This window comes from Amphiura filiformis, chromosome 9 (genome assembly GCF_039555335.1).
Source record: "Amphiura filiformis chromosome 9, Afil_fr2py, whole genome shotgun sequence".
In the NCBI taxonomy this organism is placed as follows: domain Eukaryota; kingdom Metazoa; phylum Echinodermata; class Ophiuroidea; order Amphilepidida; family Amphiuridae; genus Amphiura; species Amphiura filiformis.
The window spans coordinates 285,982-312,787 of NC_092636.1; the positions used below are offsets into that span (position 1 = coordinate 285,982).

The 26,806-nt window shown below is 38.1% G+C and overlaps 2 protein-coding genes across 2 annotated transcripts in view; one reads left to right on the forward strand and one right to left on the reverse strand.

Annotated features, from left to right (window-relative positions):
- The first annotated feature begins 3,315 nt into the window (after nucleotides 1-3,315).
- Nucleotides 3,316-4,746, forward strand: LOC140160445 (uncharacterized). Its single transcript, XM_072183680.1, has one exon. It carries the CDS (start codon nucleotides 3,316-3,318, stop codon nucleotides 4,744-4,746), a length of 1,431 nt encoding a protein of 476 aa, XP_072039781.1.
- Nucleotides 4,747-8,840: 4,094 nt separating this feature from the next.
- The window catches only part of LOC140160488 (SUZ RNA-binding domain-containing-like), a 28,078-nt gene continuing 10,112 nt past the window's right edge, over nucleotides 8,841-26,806 (reverse strand). Inside the window, exons 2-5 of the mRNA XM_072183724.1 lie at nucleotides 12,596-12,645; nucleotides 12,045-12,204; nucleotides 10,816-10,919; nucleotides 8,841-10,299 (exon numbers count right to left, since the gene is read on the reverse strand). Of these exons, the coding sequence (XP_072039825.1) occupies nucleotides 10,155-10,299; nucleotides 10,816-10,919; nucleotides 12,045-12,204; nucleotides 12,596-12,645 (459 nt within the window). The 3' untranslated portion in view covers nucleotides 8,841-10,154. The remainder of the gene's footprint in view (nucleotides 10,300-10,815; nucleotides 10,920-12,044; nucleotides 12,205-12,595; nucleotides 12,646-26,806) is intronic.

Sequence of the window (26,806 nt, forward strand, 5' to 3'; positions counted from 1 at the left end):
CATGTGTTCATTTACCAAATTCTAAATGAACCATGGGGAGAGCGGAAGTCTGAATTTAATCTACAGAAGTTCCCAATTAATTTCAGATTTTTTTTCCAAGTCAATATCCCAGCAAATCACCACCGCCGGGAATCGAACCCGGGACCTCATGCACTAAAGGCAAGTACTCTAACCATTGTGCCACGCTCTCCCCTTATATTGACAGTATCTACAATAGCCACACACTAGAACTGGCTCAGTTCCCTCTGATTGTGATGCCCCGATTGCGAGAGCGGAGGTGAGCGCAAAGTACAAGAGGAGTTGGAGTTGGAGTGTCATTATTGGTAACAGTACTGCGCACGGAGCTAGTTCTAGCCACACACATAAAAAATGAATTCCAATATTTAACATCTTTTCTACATTGCTTTTTCTTCCACAAACCATATCAGCAGACAATAGCCTAGTCATGGTGTATATTGTGTCTACAACTGCCTTACAGAAACAATAATTATTGTTATGTTGTGGCGATATATTATTTTATATCCCGTGCCTTCTATTTTAATTTATTTATTTATTCAAAATTATGGTGTCATTCACCCCGAGTGAGATCACTCTCTCGTATCCCCGCTCGTATCATTTCGATTAGACTATCGTTAAACGTCACAATGGTCTTTTGTGAACGAATGTCTTGTGGACGACGCAAACTGAGAATGAATTGTAGTCTGTGGCAATCACTCAGAAGGTTAACACCTCTCCATAAACTCTCCGTAAAGGCCAAGATTTGAACACAACTTAGTTTAGGGCGAGAACAATTCTCGCTAATTATTACTTGATAATGGAGTTTGTTCTACTCCTAGTTCACTTGTTAGTTTCAATATAAAGTTTCATACCGAATGAAGAAGATGTAGTAAGTAATAAATATAATTTAAATATCCGTAAATTGTGGTTGTGATTGTCTTCATGTTTGTGTGATAATATTCGTGCTTGGCTGATTCTAAAAGCCTAAATAAGTCCCTGGTTGAACCTCTGGTTCTATGAAGAACTTTATATTAGCGCCCCTACTCATGCCAAATCAACGATGAAGAGACGATAAACCGAATACCAATCTGATGGACTTGCCGAGACGAGTGAACCAAGACGCATCTACCAAGCCGTGTGATTATTCCCTGGTACCTACCTCGCAGGCTAAAATATTTAGCGAGTCCTATTCCCAAAGTTCTTTATTAGAGTATGTACATGGTATACTCTTACTATACTTTTGTTTCTAAATTGCACTTCTAAATCTTCAAGATTGACTATGTGTCTACACATAAACATCTAATCCACTTAAAGGCCCATTCAGTGATCCCAGCGCAATGTAAACAAATTACAATTGTTTATAAATTGCTTAAACATTAAGGATAAGTCATTCAAATTGTCATTTGGTATTTTTTAAATGACAAATTTGGCAAAAACAAAGAAAACAGCAGTACTGATGAAGATGAAGCCTTATTCAAATACATGTAGCCAAGATACTGTCAGTATCTAAATTACAGATTCGTATAAAATGTCTTATTTTGTTAAATACAAGGCTTTCGGCTGAACCACTCGCAGGCTATGTTAGCACATCTATGACAATGACAAAGGTACCAAAATCTGAATTTTTATGATTTTTACGATCGTCCGGATGAGCAAATCACTGAATGGGCCTTTAAATTAGGTCATCATAGGCTATTTCAAGCCATTGCCTTACTGGAGAATATAGCCAGAATTTCAGTGTGATATGAGGGGGCAAAGACAAATTTTTATCCCCATTTGTCCCATTTTTAGTCATTTTAAGGCAGCTGTGTACTCTCAGACATGCATGTAATAAAAGTGCCATAACTTTGTAATTATTCACGCAAGACATATAAAAGTATACATTTTTATAAAGGCAATACATCAATAAATCTCAATATAAATACAGATTTGGTCCAAAAACAACAATTATGAAGAAAATCACAAAAAAGTGAATTTTTGGCAATTTTTGTTTTGTTTTTTTCTTAATTTTGAGGCACCATTCCAAAAACGTTTTTTTGTTTTTTTTGTTCATAATGGCCTTATTTTTTGAGATATTGACCATATAAGGCATCAAAATGAACTTTTTAAAATTCCCAAACGCCTATTTGCAAAAAATGATGCCTAAAATAGGAAATAGACCAAAATATAAAAAAATGAGAAAACCGTGTCTTAAGTCGATCATGCTTTTTATAATGAGCATAATTGCTTATCTATATATAGATGATGTATTTTGACCATTTTACTGAGAAAATGAACATTGAAATAAAGGCCGTTGAAGGTTAAAGTGGTCACATTTTGCACGAAGCTCACATTGTCAATGTTTGGAACTGATTACAAACCATCATAATTATGGATATTCTTTTCCGATTTGCCTTGAGTGTCTCCTCACTCTACTACGTGTGGGTCATATGTGTATCCCCTACATGCTCTACCAATCTACCATTTGAGACCTTTGAGAACAATGCTTCTTTCAATAATGAGCCACAGTTTGACAAAGCCCAAGATAGCTTTAACCACCAGTTATCACTGGCTCATTATACTAGATCCAAAGAGCATAACTATCAGGCCAGGGCTTGATGAAGTCCAACTTAAATGGTTTACGCACACATCAAACAATCATATTAATTCTTATCCTAAGTGGTGTTGAGCCCAACCCAGGCCCAGAGTATCTGTGCCGAATTTGTGATCACGAAGTTGAAGATGGGCATGTAGCCATACAATGTGACACCTGTGATGTTTGGTATCATAAAGACTGCCATTATCTCAGACCAAATTTACCAGCTGTATGTGCGTCATCCAAATTTGTCTTGGCTCTGCAACAAATGTGGAATGCCCAACATTGGTTCTGCATTCTTCAACAGTGATCAGTTTTCTAGTCATAATTCCTTTGAAGCATTAACTGACGAATCTGAACTTAATATAAGTAGCAATTTTGTTCCTCAAGACACTTCTACTCCAACAAAATCTAATGATCGAGATCCAAACCGTCACTGAAAACAAAGAAACGTAGCTTGCCAAAGCTGAAAACAATGGTGATAAATTGTGATGGATTGAAAGGTGAAAAGGGAAGACTGTCTTTTCAAGCAGTTGTGAAAGAACATAATCCGGATGTCATCATAGGTTGTGAGTCTAAATTAGGCTCAACAATTCCAACATACTCAATTTTCCCGGAAGGGTATAATGTCACCCGTAAAGATAGGAATGAAGCAGGCGGAGGGGTCTTTCTTGCTGTGAAAGATTGTTTTGTCTCGTGGATATGCCCGAGTTAGATACCCTTGTGAAATATTGTGGTCATCTATGGAATTTGTCAATGCCGGGAAGATCTACATTGGTAGTTTTTACCATCCACCTAAAAGTGGATCTGAGCCTTTCGACCATTTATTTGACAGCTTAGCCAAGATTATGAACAAGAACAATGGAAGTCACACAAATATCTTATTATGTGGTGACTTTAACCTTCCTGATATAAATTGGGATCTTGGTGTGACCAAAGTTGGAAGCCCACGCAAAAAGCTGCATGATGGGTTCCTCGACTTCCTCACCGAAACAGGGTTGACCCAGCTGAACAGACTGATTACAAGACCCCGTTCACAAAATGTTTTAGACTTGGTGTGTACAACAAACCCAAATATCGTGAACAATATTAGAGTTGCTTCCGGCATCAGTGATCACGATATACTAATCTTTGAAATCAATCTGGCACCTAAACGGCAAAACAAATGCCCACATAAGGTATTCAACTTTAAGAAAGCAGACACAGAAAATCTAAAGAACATACTTGAACAGAATTCTACTGAGTTTTTCCAGAGTAAGCCAGACACAAGAACAGTCAATGAAAACTGGAATATGTTTAAAACGTTTTTGTTGGAAGCTATGGAAAAGTCTGTCCCCCATCATATGTCCAAGGGGAAACCATCCCACCCCTGGATAAACCATCATATAATCAAGCATATGAGGAAACGGGACAAATTATACAGTGCTGCAAGAAAATCCAAATCTGAGAGACTGTGGAGCTCTTACAAGAAACAGCGTAATCATGTAACCAAATTACTCTGTGAATCGTACCATCACTACATGGAAGAAATCTTAGGGCCTAGTCTTGATACCAGTCCGAAAACATTTTGGTCATTTATAAGATCACTGAGGCGGGAAGCTGTTGGCATACCTACCTTGGTAGTTGATGGAGAGTCTTTTACATCTGATAAATCAAAAGCGGAGGCACTAAATCAACAGTTTTCATCGGTTTTTACGCATGAAGACCTGACATCCGTACCTGACAAGGGCCCCTCGCCATTCTCCAGCATAGATGACTTAGACATCGAACTGGCTGGAGTGATTAAACAACTGGCACAGTTAAACACATCTAAAGCTGGGGGACCTGATAGCATTCCTGCCAGACTTCTTCACGACTATGCCACTGAGATAGGTCCAATGTTGCATTATATCTTTCGGCAATCGTATGCGACTGGCCAGCTTCCAGATGACTGGAGGAAAGCTCATGTGACTGGGATATACAAAAAGGGTACCAAATCCAATCCAGCAAATTACAGGCCAATCAGTTTGACCTGTATCTCATGCAAGATAATGGAGCATATTGTTTTATCACACATGTCCAAACATCTCTCTGCAAATGACATCATAGTAGACAACCAGCATGGCTTCCGGGAAAAAAAGATCCTGCGAGACGCCAACTTATCGAGGCAGTTCATGACTGGGCAGAATGCTTGAATAGAAGTGGGCAAATGGATGTTCTGTTGCTGACTTTAGTAAGGCCTTTGATAAGGTCCCTCATCATAGATTGGCCACAAAGTTAGACCATTATGGCATCAGGGGAAGAACACTCAAATGGATACAAGGCTTCTTGTCAGATCACAAACAGTCTGTTAACATCAATGGTCAGTGCTCAGCTTGGGCCCCAGTACAATCAGGGGTCCCACAAGGATCTGTCCTTGGTCCTACACTCTTCTAGATATATATTAATGATATTGCAAGTGGGATAAGGTCCAACATCAGATTATTCGCCGATGATAGCATACTATACCGAGAAATCCGGGGACCTGAAGATCATCAGATATTACAACAAGATCTGCAAGCTGTCTTTGCATGGGCTGACAGTTGGCAAATGGCCTTCAATGCATCAAAATGTCAACATCTCACCATCACCCGTAAAAAGCAGCAGTCTGTCTTCAATTACTCTGTAGCAGAACAAGTCATCCAAAAGTTGCTAGTCACAAATATCTCGGAGTCACCATTTCCAGTGATTTGACTTTCAAAGAGCACATTGCTAACATTCGATCTAAGGCAGTGAGTACCCTTGGCGTCATCCGAAGAAATCTTGGACCATGCTCACAGAAGGTGAAACTAAAGGCTTACCAAAGTTTAGTAAGACCTCAGCTTGAATATGCTGCATCAGCATGGAGTCCATATACATCTAGGGACATCAAGTCATTGGAAACAGTCCAGCGCCAAGCAGCCCAATTTATTTGTGGAAAATTTGATAGGCGGGCTAGCGTCACACCACTACTTCACCAGTTAGATCTGGACCTTCTTAAAACAAGGAGACTGTTCATTCAGTGTTCAATGTTCCACAAAATACATCATGGACTCATAAATGTCAACTTTCCACCCATCATCAAACTGCATCCAACCGCTGGGAGATTAACCCACCATCTCTGGTATCAGCCCATCCGAGCATCTCGGGACACCTACAAGTATTCTTTCTTCATTCACGACGATACCAATTTGGAACTGCCTGCCTGTGGAAGCTGTAACATCAACATCAGTCCAAGCCTTCCAGTCAGCAGCACTCCCTGCAGTTAGAGCTTTACAGCCTTCTGCAGTCCACCAGGTTCTCTAAGCATCTAGAGTTCATTTTACTCGCACATCTTGTACATATCCTGCACTATTGGCACAACTGCACCTGTGTTTTGAGCAGCACATTTCTCCTTGGACAAGCTATCTGCTTTATTTAGGAGCATAAAGACTGAAGACTGAAGACAGGAGAATGCGGTAGTTCTTGTTTTCTACCTTGCATTACGTGAACATCGGGTAATTCCACAGCCCCTTGAGAAGTTTGGGCGAAATCTATTAATATCGTGAGCCATTTGACCGCTAGGCTTTTGTGAAATCAGTGCTTCCGTGGTGCTTCCATAAGATGCGCCGCACATGCAGATAAGCGTTGCGTATGCGTAGCGTATCTGTGCGTTAACAAATTGTGTGATACAAAACGCGATGCGTTGTTAAGTGCGTGTACCCGATGGTACAACAAAAATTTTATTTCCTTTTAATTTTGCGGAAACGAGTGAAATAGTGAAATAAAATCCATAAATAGAGCAGCTGGAGTTAACAAATCTGGATTTTCTTTCCTTGTATTTATAAAAAACATAACAAGGTAAATATATTTCAAAAAAGCTCAATTTCGCTGAAAGAAACAATGTCTTGAGTACACAGCCACGTTAAGGACACTTTACTCTTTGCCGTCCTATTTTCTCCTGAAGATTTTCTGTGGGGAAGTTTTCCCCGGCTCCCTGCTGCCCAAGGGCAGGATGGCAAAGTTGTTCCGCTGATCCCCTGTTATCAAAGTGATCTCATGTGGGTGGCGAAGCATGTGAATTTTGCAATAAACTAACCCAATATGAGGATGGTAACTGTGGCCTGAAACAAAAAAAAAGGTTGGATTCCATTGAAGTCTCTGTTTGATTCCCTTTATTTTACATGTAACTCTGTCAATTGACAGATTTTTACAGAATAAATCAAGCCTTTGTCTTGGGCCATTTCCTTACCACAGGATTCTACAGCCCTGTAGAAGGGCTACAACCCCTACAGTCTCAAAAAAAAAATTGTGCAAGTGAAAAGCGCCTCTATGGCAATTAGAAAATACCGTTGTGACATGATGCTTACATCAACGCCAAGGTCATACTCTTAGCTCTCAAATGCCGCTTTGTTTTGTTCAATTTGCTTGTTTTAATCTCGAGATATGTTTAGTTAACAACGAAAGGGTAAAATCACAATTGTGCCACTTTTACAAGGGATGAATTAAGATGATTACTAAGAGGAAATCATTCAATTTTGAGGCTTATAGTATTTTGCAGTAAACCTTTGAAGAGCGCATACTACTGTAAATTTAAATTTTCTTTGTTTGTAGCTTAAGATATTTTAATCTGTTTTTGGTTGTGTAAAGCGCCTAGAGGCATTTGCATTAGGCGCTATATTAAATCTGTCTTTATTATTATTATTATTACTGTGATGTTGCAAAGCTGAGCGAACAACAAGTACGACGCGCATGTTCATTTAAAATAAATTTCCACTCGGCAACAGCACACAGAGAAAAGTGCGTTTCAATGCAGTAAATACGCGATGTACACTTATTGAAATGCGTTTTCGTCAAAGGTTTACTGCAAAATATTATAGCTGTTAGAATGTTTCACTTACATGTGGTAGGCTCAGCGCAACCTTGCTGGCCTCATCTCCATTTGGGGCAAAATCAGATTATAAAATGGTTTTCCAGTGACAACAAAGCCTTACGTACATTTCCAACCCAACATAGATCAATGAAACATAGCCTTTATTATTCAAAGGCATATATAATATAAGGCCAGATGAAACAAAATTAATCTCAAACAGGCCAAAATGGAGATCATGCAGCAGTATCAAGCTATTCCAGAAATTGTCCACCCCTCCCCCACCCCATGACAAAGTTACCTTTAACAAAAAATATGGGATTTCCCATGGGTGACTTCGCAAAAATCATATGCAATTTCCGGAGGCGCCTATAACATAACAGTGGGATTTCCCTGTCAAAAATGTAGGGTGTACATTTGAGAATTTATATGCATTTTACACCAAAAAGCTATGCAAATTCTCAATTTTATACATTCCGATGTGCATCTATCATAGACAGGAAATGGGAGGACCAATTTGATTACAAATACAAAATTTGACCAATTGCAACATACAACAAAATGTACACAACTTCCACAATAGAATATCTATACGTTCACAAAATTAATTGATTTCACTATATGAAAATGTTTTTTCATTGACACAAAATTAGTCCGTATGATGCCTCTATCGAGGCAGAAAATTAGATATTGTTTTTCCAAACATAAGGATGATAATTGATATTGCAATTTTAAGAACAAAGATCCAAATATGGTTCAAGCATGCATCAGTTATGTAATCACCCTAATTATTTCAGATTGTTCCCTTTCATTTCTATCATTATCATTTGTTCTTGTGCAAAGATTGGTGAATAAATATGTTTAAATGCATACTTGAACCATATTTTGTACTTTGTTCTCAAAATTACAAAAGCGACTTAGGCAAAAAGCATAACAGGCTGACGACAACAGATTCCTGCAGAAATGAGCAGTTTTTGAGGAAATCACAAATTTGAATTTACTTTACTGCCACGAGGAAGGCATACAGTAACAGTTGTTGGGTTTTTGTTATTCTGCCTCATATCATGACTTGGAATTATTTTATTGCATGTTTTAAAGGTGGATAATTTGCCTGTGAAATATTTATAAATAACATTCTGAAGTCAAATGTCAACAAACCAATAAGTCCACACAAGGAACTTTTTTGTATGTTTTTGTTTCAGTCATACAGAAAGAATTTGAAATGACAAATACGCCAGTTCCCCCACCCAACCTCACAACACCCTCCACAGGGAGGTTAATAAACAAGTACTTGATGCAGCGGATGCATGCAATTATTTATATGTGCATGTCTAAATGGCACATCCACATAATGTGACAATTTACTGTATTCATCTAAACCAGCCCACTGTAATACTGCAATTTATGGTGAATACCATATTCGGCTTTTGTTACTGCGCACTAGACCTGTTATCGACACATGATTTCTAATTCAACACTGTGTCGGGGGAAAAAAAATACGACAATCGACACGTGTCAAAACTCGTAATGAGATAAAAAAAGTCTATAGATAAGCTTAAAATCATACCGATATGAATTACGATCACCGACTTCCGGTGTAAACACACTTCCTGGTTCGTTCTACTTCCAGGTTCGGGTCAACTTCGGGGGGTAATTTTCGACTTTCTGATGAAAACATGATCGTACGGTAAGCTTATTTGGACAAAATAGCATGGAAATTTCATTTTTTTCTTTTTTGATGAGTGTCGTAAAGTGTCGAAAAAGGACAATTTCTTTTGAAGTGTTGGATTTAGGGCCAAATCGACGATAATACGACACATACGACAATCGATAACAGGTCTACTGTGCACATCAATAAAGTTCCAACTCACACTCACATAAATTCACATGTATATGCGTGCGTCAGTCACGCATTACACAGAGCACAACTAGCGATAAGCACTGCACCACACTGCCTGCATGCTACAAATGTATTCTATATCAATACATGTTATGAGTCGTATTTTTCCCGCATTATTTAAGCTGAACAAACTTTAGGTCACAAGCTTTTATTACATTTTATGACATGTAGGCTATACATTACACACAATTACACTTGTTTTTGAAATGTCCAATATTCATGCTGTAATTGTGTGTCTACATTCATCTGGATTGTACCACATTAATGTGGATTGGACTATTCCATTTGAAATCCATACTCCCCTGTGGAAGATTTAGGTTTTTTTTAAGTCTACAACAGAGGGTGTATGGGATTTAAATAGAATATAGAAAATTGGGTAACTTGCATTTGAAATACTCAGCCCAAGCCTAGCCATATACAAGAGAAGTGTATAGGGTTTCCAAATAATTAACCTTTATATCTAAATAAATTTTGACAAACATACTTCTGTGGACAACATGTCTTAAATCTTTTTATTAGGGGAGTGTAGATTTGAAATGGAATAGACCATTTAGTATCCTGTGTAGCAGGAATTTTTTGTGGGGGTTAATTTTTGTTCTTTTCGTGGTCAAACAGGCAGCCACAAAATTATAACCCTGCGAAAATATTTATTACACATAGTACATAATGAGAATATATTTGGAAATGCAAATTATAACACGCACTAAACTGTCCAGAATTGATAAAATCACAAAAAATTAACCCAGCAAAAATATCGCACTATACAGTTTGCAAATTGTCCCAATAAACCTATCTGGCAACATGAAATGTGACAACCCCAGTTATCTGGCACTGTGTTACCTCTTTGGAGCTGATGACCCTTTCTTAGATTTAGAACTGGTATTCTTCTGTTTCTTACTTTTGACCACATTATTTGCAGGTTTAGATTGTTTAGAATTACTAGTAGTTGCAGGTTTGGATGTTCTTGCCGGTTCCATTGACCTATTGAAAGAAAGACAGAGATTATAATAGTGAAACCTTTAATTACACTATTTATGTATGCAACCAACTTGTAATGTCAAAACAAACTAACAAAAAAAAAGAACAAAGTATACAAATTACAAAACATAAAAATGGTACAAGAGGAAATAGACCTACATACAGGCCACAAGTGTGCAAATCAAGTGGTCATCCTGAAGCCCAGATTTGCTGGCGGATGACCAGAAATTTAGTGCAGGCTATCCATTGGACACCCATACTTTTATTAAATATTTTTTTAATATTTTGCTTGACCTAGAGCTAGTTGCTAGGATCATTCATGGTTGATTAAAAAAATTTGAAGTTCTAATTTAACTTTAAAAAATTAAAATTCTAAATTTTAATATATATACGGATGACCAACAATTTTGGCGGATGACCAACAATTTTGGCGGATGACCAGATTTCATGACCTGGTCATCCACTGGATGACCTGATTTTTTTTCTTAATTTGCACACTGCAGATGTTGTGCCATTTACCTGTCCAGCGCCTCCTCATCTTCTTCATTCTTTGCTGATCCTAGTATTCGCAGTCGTGCTTGCTCATATTCTGCCTGTCTCTCAGCTAATGACTTAGGTAATGCCTGTGTAATAAAAACAAGTAGTGACAGATCTGATGATTATATTGACATATTACTTATATCATTATGAGTATTTTTGTGTCATTATCTTGTTTGTTTCCTGTAGCGCGCATTTCGTTTTTGACCACTTATTTTGCGCATTAGATTTTTTTTTTCACTTAAAAAAAAAAAAAATAATAATAATAATAACTACCGAAAATTAAAAAAAATAATATAAAACACTACTGGAGTAGACATTCACATATTACACAACAAAGCATAGTGAAAAACTACTGGAGAAATCATCTCGTATTTACACAACAAACAAGCATAGTGGAACTTAACAGTGCTGCGTGTATATGCAAAACCAAGCCCATGTGTGTGAATTGTGCATCATTTGTGTCATGACTGCATTGAACCATATATTGTAAATTGAACAGAATCACCCACTACTCCTCTGACGCCTAAAAAGCACCTTTTTTTTAAAATTTCAAGACAAAGATTAAAAAACACAAAAAAAATGCATTTTGCATTTGACTTTTTAGACCTGCTACATGTACAGTCTGTCCACTTAGAAGTACAAAGTAAATAGACCTTGGAAACTGGAGGTACATGTATGAGAATAATTATTTCAGTGCAATGCTTCTTTGGCACGCCAACTGCTGCGCGATTTGTACTTGCCTAGGTTAATTAATAACTCTCAGAAGTAGGCCTACTTTAAACTTTTTCATTTGGGGGGCAAACAGGGGCAAGGGTTCAAATGCCCCCCCCCCGCTGGTTACGCCACTGCAAGAGATACCAAACAACCTTTTTTACCTACCGTACTAGGATTCCCCCCAAATATCAAGAACCCCCAAGAAAAACAAAACAAAAACAGGAACATATGGACATCACATCAGGGCATAATTTAGTGTCAGCATTTTGCATAGCAAAATTGTGACAAAGTTTTATTTGTATCCAGCAATAATTATGTATAGCAATGACATATTTGTGTGATTGCATAACAATTTGGCTACATTGTGTTGCAAAATGCGATGCGATACCGGTTAAATATTATGCCCTGATGGACAAACATAGCTAATTAACAAGGCCTACATAATTAGTTGATTAGTAAATTATACCTGCATCATGTTAACTGTTACATATTACCTTATTAGTCTCAGCAACATCTGCTTTCTGCTGCTCACCATTATCATCCTCATCACCCTGTCTTCTCATTAACTTGAGTGTAGGTTGGTATTGAGTTCTATGTGTTTCCTCTTCTAACACAATAGGCTGCTGTGTGATCTTGCTGGTTTCCTCTTTCTTTCTATTGATTACATTTATGAAATTTGAAATAGTAAAAAGAGTTCTGTTACAAATATTGATGACAGTGGCGTAACTAGGGTTGGTAGTGCTCAGGGTAAGTGAGGCCGATTTGGCACCCCCTAGTGGTAGCACCCGGGGCATGTTGCCCCCCCCAAGTTATGCCACTGATTAATGACTCATAAATTTGTGTTGATAGCCCAAAATTTGTTGCCATGAATGCATAGATTTTGAGTTATTATCTTGTAATGAAGGGGGTAATTACTTTATTTATTTTCCACCACTTCTCAAGATAATCTTCTGGGAGTCCAACAAGTCTTTTGGTGCACAACTTGCAGATTGAAAAATGTGATGAATATTAATTTAACAAGACAGATAATCAAAGGCTCCCTTACCGTGATTCCTGTAGTGTCTGTTCTTCCTTCTCAAGCCTTTTGTCCAGACCCTGTTTTTGGAAATTGATAATAAGACAAACTGGAACTTTATTAGCATATCAAACTTTGAATTTATTACAAATGAACAATTATTCATCAACATTAATGTAATTAACCCTAACACCAGACTCTCATTTTTGTTATCGGAAGTTAAAGAAGAAACAAAAAAGGAGAGAAGATGAAAAATGAAGTCACTTAGTACTCCCTGGAGTCGAACCTTAGACCCCGTGCATACCAAGCACATGATCCCCGGCCGCTAGCCACAGTCTGATGGCCGGGTCTGGATGTGCTCTCATGTCCTACAAAAAATACTGTCCTAAGGTTCATACCCCAGCCCTTAATACTAGTATTAATTTTTGGTAGATATTGTGTTGTGTAAGTTTAAAAGGAAATCCATCCATCCTGTAATAATTATACCAATCAAAATTTGTAACTATGGGCCAATCCAGGGTGTCACCAATGCACCATTACCATTTTCTACGGTGCACCCGGATGTTTTAGACTCAATTTAGCTGATTGACACTAATATAATTTTATATATCTAATGAAAAATTGCCAAATAAGGTAAGAGGGGTGAAACCAATCAATGCCAAATGGCAATATTTAACATTGAATACAAGTCGGGCTTGAAAATTATTTCTTGTAGATTTTATGAAATTGCATATTCTAGTCGTCATCATGAGTGGACCATATTGCCGATGGGTATGGTATCCAATTTAATAGTCACAAAAAATTGTGAAAAGTGTAAATAGTATGGACCAATCACTGCTACCTTTTTTTTCCCTGCACTGGGGCGGGTGGGGGGCCCAAATTTTGCCAGGCTTATTGTTTTAAGCTTGAGGTTGGCGCTCCTGTACAGGTGACCACTCAAAAACACTGTCTGTATTATTGTCTACTTTGTGCTGGATATAATGTGAACTGAGATTTGACAATTATATCACTAGATAGCTGCTGTCTTCTAGATTCTGCTGGACATTTTTGATACCTTTGGATGCTATACTTTTTGAATATTTGCTGAAAGTTTTAAATTTATGAATCTTCAATTTTGTTTGTGCACTGTTTCCGGTTCTACTATGGTTACACACACACATCACAACATCCTGTTGAGTCATCCATGACTTTCACTGTTGACCAATAACCAATAATCAATATTTCTTCCATTGTGGTGGATCAATAAAATCATCATTTGACAATGGAAGTGCTTATCTTGGTTATCATCCTGTCTGGGCTTGTATGCCCTATGATAGGCCCTAACATGGATACTATGGAACTTGAACCTGTTTACAGCCTATGTAATATACCTTGTTGTAATCAGAAAGTGGTACATCATCTCAAGTTTCTAGCTGCTCGCATTGCTTATAACTCAAATTCTACAGCAACTTTTCAACTAAGTCTTTTAGTTTCTGGTGATGTTAATCCAAACCCTGGACCTGATAATGTGAATCAAAACACTGCTGATGTTAAACTCTGCCAACATAAAATTGTTTATAATCGGGAACAACTACTTTCATTTAATTCGACTACTACTACATGTTCTTTGCCCAAGACTATTCTGAACTTGATTGATACTATTGGAATCCAACCTCGTCCACCTCGAAGATCTCACCGGGTAAGCGAGGAAGGAGAAGAAATAGACCAATCCCAGCTACAACATCTGAAGCTGCTAATACTCTTGATCAACCCACTAATTCATCACAATCTCATAAGTCTGCTTGTTCAAACTTTGCTCTATGGAATGCCAGATCTATCAGATCTAAGACAGTAATGATCTCGGACTTAATTATTACTAATCGTATTGATATTCTCGCCATAACTGAGACTTGGCTTGATGGTGATCATCGTGATAATCACGCTATCGCTGATCTTACTTCAACTCTACCGGACTATCAATTACATCATGTCCCTCGCCAAAACAGAACTGGTGGTGGTATATTGGTATTTCTTCGAAAAAAACTTCGATGTGCGTGTAAATGAAACAACCCCGCTTTTGTCCTTTGAATATATTGATCTTTCAATATCTGCTAATGACCAAAAACCTCTTCGCTCATTGTCATCTATCGCCACAACGATTTAAAATAAACAATCAACTACAAGTACATTTATGAGCAAATTTTCTGAATTTCTCGAACTTGTTTCCTGTATTCCAGGATATGTAATGATATCGGGAGATTTTAATTTCCATGTTGATATTTTATCTGATCGTGAAGCTACAATGTTCTTGGATATTATTACATCCGCCTCCATGAAGCAACATATCACTTTCCCAACGATCGAGATGGACATACCTTGGATTTAATTTTGACTCGTGAATCTGTTAACTTTAAGTCTGATTTTTCTCCTACTGGCTATCTACCTTCTGATCACGCTGCTGTCAAATGTTTACTAGATATTGGTAGACCTGATCCAGTGAAGATGGAAATAAAGATGCATAAACTTCGTGATATAGACCTAGACGCCTTCCGTAGTGATATCTTAAACTCATCATTACATTTGTCACCTGCTTCGGATCTGGATCAATTAGTAACACAATATTATTCTGTTCTGTGTAATTTACAAGACAAACATGCCCCTCTTATAACTCGGAAAATAACTTGTCGGCCGCACGCACCTTGGTATAATGAGGAGTTACGCAAAGTGAAACAACAAGTGCGTCGCTGTGAACGCCGCTGGCATTCTACTAAACTGAAATTCATAGACAGATCTTCAAAGAAGAGTCTAATCGTTATCACCAACTTATTAAACACGCCAAGCGAGATTATCATGTTATGCAATTGGAAGGATGCTACTCTCGCCAGCTGTTTAAAAAGGTTGACAGTTTATGTACCCCTATTAAATCTACAAAGGTTCTACCTGCCGACACATCCAATGTTCCACTTGTTGACCGGTTCTCAAGTTACTTTGTTGACAAAATCAAGCATATCAGTGAGGAATTTAAGAACTTGCCTTCTACTACTGCTATTTCAACAGATATTTGTGAATCTACTATAACAGCCATCTTCTCTGGATTTAAACCTCTTTCTGAGGAAGATGTTAGGAACATCATCATGAAATCCCCCTCTTCGACATGTGGACTTGATCACTCAACAATGGAAAATTTCCAGACGATTTAAAACATGCTCAAATTGTTCCTCTGATCAAGAAACCTGGTTTAGATCCGGAGACACTAAAAAACTACCGGCCTGTTGCAAATTTAAAGTTTCTTTCAAAGACAATCGAACGTGCATGTACTTCACAGATACAAAGTTACCTTCTTGAGAACAATTTAAATGGCAAAATGCAAAGTGCTTATAGATCTAATCACAGCACAGAGACTGCATTGTTACATGTCTTCAATGACTTGTTACTTGCTGCAGATAAGGGCCAGGAGGCCGTTCTGATTCTTTTGGATTATTCAGCAGCATTTGACACTATTAATCAAGACATTTTATTCCAACGTCTCTCTGATAAGTACGGCATAACTGGATCTGCTCTAAATTGGTTCCAGTCATATTTTACAAATCGTTCTCAGTCGATAGTTATTGATGGCAAGGAATCTTCTGTTCATGTTCTTGATGAGGGTGTACCTCAAGGTTCTGTTATTGGTCCTTTAGGTTTCACAATGTACTCATCCCCTTTGGAAAGCATAATTGATGCTCACGGAATTAGTAGAATGATCTATGCAGATGACACACAGGTTTATGTTATTTTGAAAGATGATAAATCATCAGCTACAATTTTACTACAGGATTGGAACTATGTGTTAGGGATATTAAAAACTGGTCTACTGCTAATCATCTAAAGTTAAATCAAGACAAAACTGAAGTTCTTCATATTACATCACGCTTCAGATCCAGTGATAGTATTCCAACTGTGTGTATCGGCGATGCTCAGATTGAACCATCTTTAAATGCGCAAATCTTGGTGTTCCGTTTGAAAATGATCTAAACATGGCATCTCATATAAATAATATTTGTCGATCTGCCTCTCATGCTCTTTACAAAATTAGCAGAATTCGTCAATATCTTGATCAACATACTACAGAAAAACTTGTTCATGCCTTCGTAACGTTAATCGCTTGGATAATAACAACGGTTTACTTTATGGTCTTCCTGATTCACAAATATCTAAGCTTCAACGCATTCAGAACTCAGCCGCCAGACTTGTAACACTTACAAAATCTCGTGATCATATATCTCCAATTCTCCGCGAACTACACTGGCTACCTATCAAATCCCGCATAACGTATAAGATTCTTCTTCTTACCTACAAATCTCTTCATGATGGACTTGCACCTCTTTATTTACAAGAACTTCTTCATGAATATAAGCCTACACGCAATCTTCGCTCTACTTCTCAATTTCTTCTTGTAACTCCACCAGTGTCAACTCAATCTTATGGTCAACGCTCATTTTCTTCTGCTGCAGCTGAGCTCTGGAACAATCTTCCTTACAATATTAAAATATCTAAGACTGTTGATCAATTCAAATGCTCTGTGAAAACATACTTGTTTAATGTTAAAAATGTTTAATGCTTCATTTCTCTATCATGCCTGTAACCATGGTTACATTTTAAACTTGTTGTTCTATTGTTATTTGTATACAGTGTTTTTTTATGTAGCGCTTTGAGACTTAATTGTGTATTGCGCTTTATAAGCATGGTTTTATTATTATTATTATTATTAAAAATAATCGTATGGTATAGCATATCGTATGGATTCCCCCTCTCCCTCCCTCTCTCTTCCCCTCCTCTCCCTCTCTCTCCTCTCTTTTTCCTCTCTCTCCCTCCTTTTCCTCTTTTTTCCTTGCACTATAGAGGGCAAGGGCCCAAATAGGCATAATTTGTCATGGTGCTTGCGGAATGCCATGCAGTAAAATACTAAAACGTTGCAGCAATTCATGATTGACAACTAAAAATCTACAACAATAGGGAAACGAAAGGCTTCATGGCCAGTCATTTCACAAATTTTGGGCTTTTTTCAAACTAAAATTTACACACTAATTAGTGCTAAAATGGTCCACCAAATCGCTTCAAGTAGGTCTTCATTTTGCAAAATTTCCAACTTCTGAGTGGCAGACACCCCCTGTGTTGCTCAAGCGACGCAATGCGCGCTTCGCACACATTTTTTTACATTTACAATTTTTTTTAAGCACCCCGGATGGGGGAACAGTCCTGGAACCGCCCTTGGATATGTCGGATACTTCCAACATGTATCATTCAGTATCAGCGTTCGAATTAAGAATTTTTTTGAGGTTGTCCGCCGGACAACCTCAAAAAGATGTTTGGTTGTCCGAAAATATTTTTGGTTGTCCGAAATTTATATGAACTTTTTGTGCTGTAAAAAATTAAAAAAATTTAAAAAAGCATACACTGCTGCCACTCCCCGCCAGTATTCACATATCATGTCACACACCTTTCCCGAACTCACCTTGTTGCTGTTGTAAAATATCAAATATATCCAAGAAAATACAGGTTTTATGTTCATCATTTATTTATCATCAATAAATTCATATTTGTGTCGGATTTTATGCTTGAAAGCCATCAGAATTCATTCTTTTCAAGAAGTCAAAAGACGTAAACATCTCCATTGATTTCATACAATGACCAATTATCTAAATCTTGTGCAAACTATTTTTGCCTGTTTTGTCATACGGTTCAATGAAATATGACATTGCTAAAGAGCACTTACAAATTGATATGACCCAAAATGTGCAAATTTTTGGCGCTTTTTGCACCTTACCCATAGATATACCAAAATTGCTGAAAAGGTATCCCAAAACCGTGGCACATCCCCGTACACATTCAACCAGGCAGAATGCCCCCCCCTCACCATCTGTTGTACAAGTACCAAAAAATCCACAGCAGAGTGAGCTGTACCATTTTTGCCCATTGTTTCAAATCCATAAATAAAAAGTTGATAAAATTAAAAATGTATGTGAGTTACAGACTTACAGTGTCATTGTGCGCCTGTGTCAATGAATGAATTTTTTAAACAGGGTGAACTGACATTACATACATGTACATGTATAAGTTTATATGAAAATAATTTATTAATTTTAAAATTTTAAAAAAGTTTTAAAGCTAAAGGTGGACAAGCACACTTCATCTGCTCATGTTAAATGCTTGCACAATGTTCTTCAGTATGATGGCATATTGAATTCTGAGCTCAGATTTATATATTTTCCAACCATAATTAACCAATCTTACCAGTTAATTAACGTTAATTAACCGGTTAATTAACCGCCATTTATAATTAACCGGTTAGAGGGTCAGCTCTAGTTCACCCCCGAGCTTGCACATATTCCCAATATAGAGGGTGAAAAATTGATATTTTTTAAATTTAGGGGGTCATTCACCCCTGATCGGGGGTTAACACTACCCCTGGCCTGGAGTGACAACATCGATAGTCTCCTTCGCAGCCGGTTTCTGTCGTTGATTACAAACCGTAAGCCACCAGAAGCTTGGGCCCAAGACCAGGGCCATGACACTCGTATTCAATCCCTGTATAAAAAGTGAAGTCACTTCGCCGGCAGTTTGATTGACATTGATTGACTTTGCTATATATGCCGATTGCTATGCAATCCAGTGCGCAGCCTAAAACTTACATACTTGCTGTGCACGGCTATGATGCACGTTACTGCTTTATCGGTTAAAAGGACTTATCCTGTATTTTATTTGACAGCTTTCGTCCATGATTGACAGTTCTTGAACATTTCAGTGCACAAATTAGTCTTAGTTCCAGACATGCAAGTACACATGTATACAATTGTAACACAATTTGAAAGTACGTTTATTTAATACTCTTTTCATTACTTTTTGTGTTAGTAGAGAGAAAATTTGTTACTTGTTTTATTGATTTTCGAGCTAATTTTATGTACGAAATATGCACATTTAGACCGCTGCAGTACAAACGACAGTCCGTCTTGATTAATTCTAACATCGTCAGGCTAAAATCTCCTCAATCTTGAACGACTATCGAGGAAGTCTATTTGAGCTATTTTTCCAAGATGGCGCACATCGACTGCCAATTATTCGGACCCTTTCCGGCAAAAATACAGCTTATTTAGCCAGTCTCATCATGGGGTCATTGGTTATAATATTTTCCTAGCATATTGAGGTAACTCCTCAGCTACTTGGTTTTTCACAATAGTCAGTATGATAGTAATGGAAAGAAACGACCAATTGTTCGCCGTTTTTCGCCATTTAATATTTTTGAAACGATGACGTAAACATGCATCACCTCTTCCACAGAAAATACACTCCTACACAGTGCATGCCATCACATGCATGATCGCGCATTGGCTGTGTGACTGACTTCATTTGCGCAAACGAGTGGCTTATCCTACATGTATAGTATAGTACTCGAGAATCCTTGCCCAGACTAGAAACTGGACCGACAGAATAGGTACTAAAGTTATTTTTTATTACTTCCGTGGTTCTGATTCTGATTCTGATTCTGATACTGCCCAACACTCCTTTCGTTGCTCAGCAACTGGTGAAGTAATCTGGACAGGAATGTGAGTGCGCATAAAAATTTGTTATTCTCTTAGGTGCTTATGTAACTTGGTCTTGAAAGATGTTGATTTCTCTGTAGAGATGATGTCGTATGGCAAGTTGTTCCAATCAACCACTGTACGTGGGAAAACGAGTATTTATAACAATCTTTCCTGGTCTGAATTCTCTGGAATGTACGGTCGTTGGTATAACGGGACGGACGTGTAGTTGGGCGCAGTATTTCGTTAGCTGGGATGGACAGGTGACCATGTAAAGCCTTGTGAAGCACCAGAAGTCTTCGCTCTTTCCTTCGTAGTGACTAGAGGCTCCCATTTCAGTTTGTTGATCACATCTGAAGGATGGCTGTTGTAGTTGTAATCATTGTAAACAAACCTGGCACCCCGACGCTGGACTTTGTCAAGCTGATTGATGTGGTCTTGTGTGTATGGATCCCAAACGGTTGAACTGTATTCTAAGTGTGGTCTTACAAGAGTGTTGAATGCCCTAACTTTAGTGTCTCTGGAACATGAAGAAATATTCCTCCTGAGAAAACCTAAGCTTTGGTTGGCAGAAGCTTTCACCTTGTTGATTTGGTGGTTCCACTTGAGATCGTTGGCCAGATCCACCCCGAAATAAGTGTGATTGGTAGTGAAGTCACTTGCAGAGTTGTTCCTCCAAGATTGTACTTATGTGTGACTGTCTGCGGCTGAGTGGAATGAGTAACTTTCATGACAAAACATTTATCACTGTTGAATTCCATTTGCCACTGTTTCTCCCAGTTTTGAAGAGTATTCCTTAAGGACACGTGAGGGCAGATTGTCAGGCCCTGATGCTTTCTTGATTTGAAGTTTGGTGAGAAGCTTGACAATCCCTGGGAGGGTGATCTGAATATCTGGCATGGATGGATAAGGTTCTCCGGCCACACTTGGTAAGTCAGTGTTGTTTTCCTCAGTGAAGACTTTCTGAAATTGTTCGTTAAGTACTTCAGCTTTGCGAGTATTGTCTGATACCAACTCGCCCTGATCTTTCAGCGTACAACTCCCAAAAGTATCTTGTTTGAGGTTCTTGATATAACCCCAGAAACTCTTAGAAGAAGCTTCGCAAGTTCGTCGTACATAGCGTCTTCTCGTCTTCCTAGTCATTTTGCTGATCTCTTTCCTCAAGCGTTTGAATTTAGCCTCATCTTCAGGGGTCCTGGTTTTCTTATACAGGTTGTAGGCACATTGTTTATGCTTATGGGCACTCCGGATCTTCTGAGTTAACCATGGTGAAGAACTTCTACAGGTGACTGTTTTAGACGGTATATGATTGTCCATACAAGTGGTCAAGCCAGTCTTGAAATCACACCACAGGCGATCAGTAGAACAATTAACATCCTTGGCTTTTTCAACAATGTTGGCACTATAAAGGTTGGTGAGGTCTTCCTTCATACTCTCAACTTTAGTCTTTTTGTACAGGTATATCTTCCACGGTTGTTGTTTAACTTTCCGTGGCTTTGTAGACAGGATAACACAGGCTATACTTCGTGATCGCTCATGCCCGGCAGTGCATAGGCCTTCTCAACTAAGGTGGGATGTGAAGTTAGGAAGAGTTCTAAAATATTTCCTTTCCTCGTCGGAAAGTCCACCATTTGCTCCAGCCCGGTGTCGTTGATCAGAGATAAGAATTCCTTTGAGAGCCCCGGCTTGTAGCCACCTGGAACAGTAGATAGTGTTGGCCAATGAATACCTGGGAAGTCCCCAGCGAGCCATAACTGGTGTCTCTTGGTATGGTCTATTTTTTCCATTGACTTCCGCAGCTGCATAAGATATTCACTTTCGTGTAACACAGTGACTTGCGGCCTGTAAAACACACCTATCAGAAGAGGTTTATGATCTCCAGCTGGGCCCACAAGATTTCTGCATCAGTGTCATTGTCAGTCCTGTGTGAGGCCACCAAATCACCTTTCATAGCACACCTCCACCATTACTATTTCTGTCTTTTCTCAAAACGTTGTAGTTTTTGGGAATTATTTCACTGGAGAGAATGGAGTCATTTATATGGGTCTCCAAGCTGTGTGCGCCTAGCGTAGACGAGCGTGCACACATGCACAGAAGAAATAAACAATCACGCTGATTGGCTGATCAACGCACTTGACAACAAGCCGGTTGACCCATTGGTCTTCGTTGCGGCGCGTAGTAGGTGACCTTGGCACTTCTACGCGATCGCAATTCACTAGCGCATTCCCGGACCACGGAAGTAATAAAAAATTAACTTTAGGGTACATAACACTAAATAGCTTTCCATCTACTTTATGTGCAAAATAGGGGTCACGTTTTAGGCCGTAAGTCGAGTTACCTCTAGCTTTGATATATATTTGATATCATCTTAATCAGAACAAAATTCTGCATAACATATCTGAAAATGACACAACATTTTCCGTCTACTTTTTGAGAAAAATTGCGCTATATAAAAAGGATTTAGAAATCCGCCTGTGAAGCGGTTTCCGGCAAAAGTTTATCACGACTATAGTCCCAAGGCCAAAACTCAAGTTTTGGCCTTCAATTTTAATAAAATTGCATAAAAAAATAAATTTAAGATATCTAAGTTTCTAGTATGTTTTATTTATACCACTGTCCAGTATTGTAAATTGTTATAACATTCAAAGTTTAATTTACATTAATATTTAATTTCAAAAAGCCATTCGTTACATGTGCTTTTTGGACAAAATGGGATAAAACCGATGATGGAGGGGGGGGTAGGCCTACTTGATTGACATTTCTCGTCTTTTTAAATATTCTGCTCTGCATTATTGCAGTGTCATTTAGACTATTGTAGCACCTCCTGGTTTACTGGTTTATCAAAGGAAAGTCAACGTAAGCTTCAAATCACTCAAAACAAAATGGTTCGTTTTACTTTGAACTTATCCTCGAGAGATCATGTTGGTCAAATCAATTTGGACACTGTCAAACTGCTTGATACCCAAAACAGGGCTAGACAATTAAGGCTAAATCACATGTTTAATATTTTTCACTCACTGGCCCGTCTTATCTTGATCAATTCTTTACAAAAATATCTCATGTTCATAATTATACCACTAGGTCTAGTGCTTCAAATTTCCATGTCCCGAGAGCTTACACCAAAAAGTCTTTTTTCTATCAATCCACACTTGATTGGAATAATTTACCATCCCAAATCAAAGCTATTATTGACATAAATACTTTTAAATATGCCATAAAAAACACCTTGCCAGAAGTGTGTTAACCCAAGAGTCAGCTGCATTTGTGTAACCTGTTCCTTTCTGTCCTTTTGCTTGTTTTGTCCTCCGTCCCAGGCACCGTCTTGTCTTTATGTTGGACCCCATTGGAAATAAGTTTACACATTTGCAGCTAGACTTTATGGGTTATCCTGGCATTTCGGCTTTTTGGTGGCTTTGCTTGTATCCATGTATTTCATGTAAATGCTAAATTTGTGATAATTTGTGATTGATTATATTTATTGTTATTGTCGATTTTGCCGAATAAATATGAATGAATGAATGAATGAATGTACTGAGAATGTTTTAATATTCAAGTTACCGGTATGCAATTGTAAAAGATGTTCAAAGAACGTTTACTCTTAACATCAATTAATATCTTCATGAAAATGGCAAATCAGCAACCATTATGCGTTCATGTGCATCAAAATGACGAAAAATGGCAAGTGTCAGCTATCATGCTTTTGTTTGAAATCGACACCCTGTCTAAAAGTATAAAGAAAATAACCCAAAATTTCTTTAAATTAATTCAAAATATAGTGAAAAAGATAACAAAATACTTTTTAAGGCCTAAAAGCAATGTTTTAGCCTCTTCAAGAATGCAGAATTTTGTTCTGATTAAGATGATATCAAATATATATTTCAAAACTAGAGGTAACTCGACTTATAGCCTAAAACGTGACCCCTATTTTGCATGTAAAGTCCATGGAAAGCTATTTTGTGTTATGTACCCTTTATGCTTCCGTCAATTGCAAGCCCGGCTACCAGGGACCCGGGCACAGCGGGGACGTAGCGGGGGGAGATTACCAAAGGCAATTGTAATAATCCCGCTATGCCCCGGGTATTGTCCCGGGTACCGTCCCGGGTACCGGGGCGCGGGGCACAAATTGTGGGTGAAACCCCCGGTACTGTCCCCGCCCATGCCAGCCAGGTTTCAAAGTGCTGTATTAATTTTCAATGTTTTTAATCAGCAAATCCAAAATTTAAGTATTTCCATGGCCCCGCGACCGGGACGACTGATTGTACATCCCGGGTACAGCGGGTACAGTCCTGGGTACCGGGGACTTACATTCTGGTAATTTCAGGGTGACAGTCCCGGGCCGCCCCGGGTATTGTGTCTACAGTGCCCGGGTCCCTGGGAGCCAGGCTTGCAATAAGCCAAATCGGCATTAGAAGTTTGCAATGCATTCTGGGACAGTTTTTGAATTTTTAGGACACTTTGTCCTTTGACCTATCAGAAATATTGGTTTTTGTGCATACAAAAATAATTTTAAAAAGTTTTACTAGAATAAAAACAAATCAAAAAAATATATTTGTTTTATAAATTAATTATTTAAATATTTTTAATGATAACATTTTTACAATAATAGATAAATAAATAATAATTAGAGAAATTTCCCGATATGTCAGAGGTCAAAGTGTCCTAAAAGTGCTCTCAAAAACCGGAAGTCACAATGGCGATTGGGCTTATTGACATTACCGACATGTTCACTTTAAATCACTCGATATCAGCTCATATGAATTCGACAAGTGTCGTCAATGATAACATGCAGAAAAAACCGGACATTTTATCTCAAAAGCAATTCTCTGTGGCGGATGAAGACAACTTCCGAGTTTGAAATGTGAGTGGTGAATTTAGTATATTTTAGGCCATATTTTTTGCACATGAAATAGCGAAAAAAGTCAACTGTCATCGATATATGCCGACAAATTTTTTGGAATTTACAGAAACAGAGCTTTAATTTGATACCAAATTTATTTTGCCAAGTATTGCAGGGACGCCAGGAATGGCGCTCAAGTAGGCCAAAATCACACGTTATCCTATGGGGCGCTTATTTAGTGTTGCGCCCCCCTTGTAACGGCCGTCGTTATGAACGCGTTGTTTTTACATTCTTCGCGTAAAATAAGAAATGCTCGTCATGAAATGTGTTCTATTTCAATCATGATGATAAACAATGATTACGAAAAGTCACCCTGATGAATTATTATGGGGAAAAACGCTTATTGGACGAGCATGCGCCTGCAAAGTCTAGAAATTGTATCCAAAAATCTTCAAAAGGCTCAAAATGGGTTTTAAAGTTAATAGGCATTGTTAATCTGCATGAAGCCGTTTTGCTGCATATTCAGTAGGCCTATGCAAAAAGATCATAATTGTTACTACTGAAACGGGGGGGGGGTTTGTACTTCACCCTCATTAACAAGTGCTTTCCAAAACAAAATGGCAAAACAGATAATCTAGAAAAGAAATTAAACTTGGTTCAAAGACGTGCTTAAATTGTTGTCTGTCATTAGTTTTAGTGAGTTTTGTGCAAACTCTCACATATTGGAGGAAAAGTCGAAATATGCGATGTTCCGCATTTCGGCACTAATCTTTAAAACAACATTTCTCTTGAACGAAATGTCGCAGAGACATGAAATTTTCGGTGTTGAGCTACAAATTTTCTCTAATTTAATTAATAAGTGACAAATGTGGATTTTGAAAACTTTTAAATCCTTATAAGGGGCAACACTAAATCACTACGCATTTTATGTAATCTTGAACGAAATTCGGCTAATATAGTCCATAGTGAGTATGTTCACTTTAAATCACTTTAAATCACTCGATATCAGCTCATATGAATTCGACAAGTGTCGTCAATGATAACATGCAGAAAAAACGGACATTTTATCTCAAAAGCAATTCTCTGTGGCGGATGAAGACAACTTCCGAGTTTGAAATGTGAGTGGTGAATTTATTATATTTTTAGGCCATATTTTTTGCATCGTGAAAATAGCGAAAAAAGTCAACGGTCATCGATATATGCCGACAAAAGTTTTGGAATCTACAGAAACAGAGCTTTAATTTGATACCAAATTTATTTTGCCAAGTATTGCAGGGACGCCAGGAATGGCGCTCGAAGTAGGCCAAAATCACACGTTATCCTATGGGACCAGGGTTCACAGTTTATCGCGTTTTCGCGTCCAGGACGCTTTTTGAACTCACTGGACCCGGAAAAAGTAAGATTATGTAACCTGAATGGGTCCAGCAGTCTGTGTTTGGACCCGGAAAAATCCCATCCAAGAAATAGAAAATATCATCATAGATCGTCATTGCGCGATAACCCAGCTCAATCGGCTCACAGCACATTTTTAAACAACTTTTCATCCCGTCTTTTCATTCATAAATTACATACAATTATATAAAAATCGCTGCAACATGATACACACCTCATCGCTATTTCATGCACAGATATTTGATCAGCGATACGAGGGGAACTGTGGAAGAGGTTGACTTGCAATTTTTTTTCGGATCGTGCAAATATTATGTTACAATAATGTAAATATGTCAACAAAACAAGAAAAAGTGGGTAATGGTGAATCCAACGGACGAGGACACAAAACACATCAAGGATCAATAAATGATACAAGAGGATACCTTGAATAATAACAACAGGAAACAAAAAAAGCAAGGTACACCAACTTGATGT

Coding starts and splice junctions, on each gene's coding strand:
- LOC140160445 (XM_072183680.1), top strand. CDS start 3,316: ATGGAATTTGTCAATGCCGGGAAGATCTACATTGGTAGTTTTTACCAT.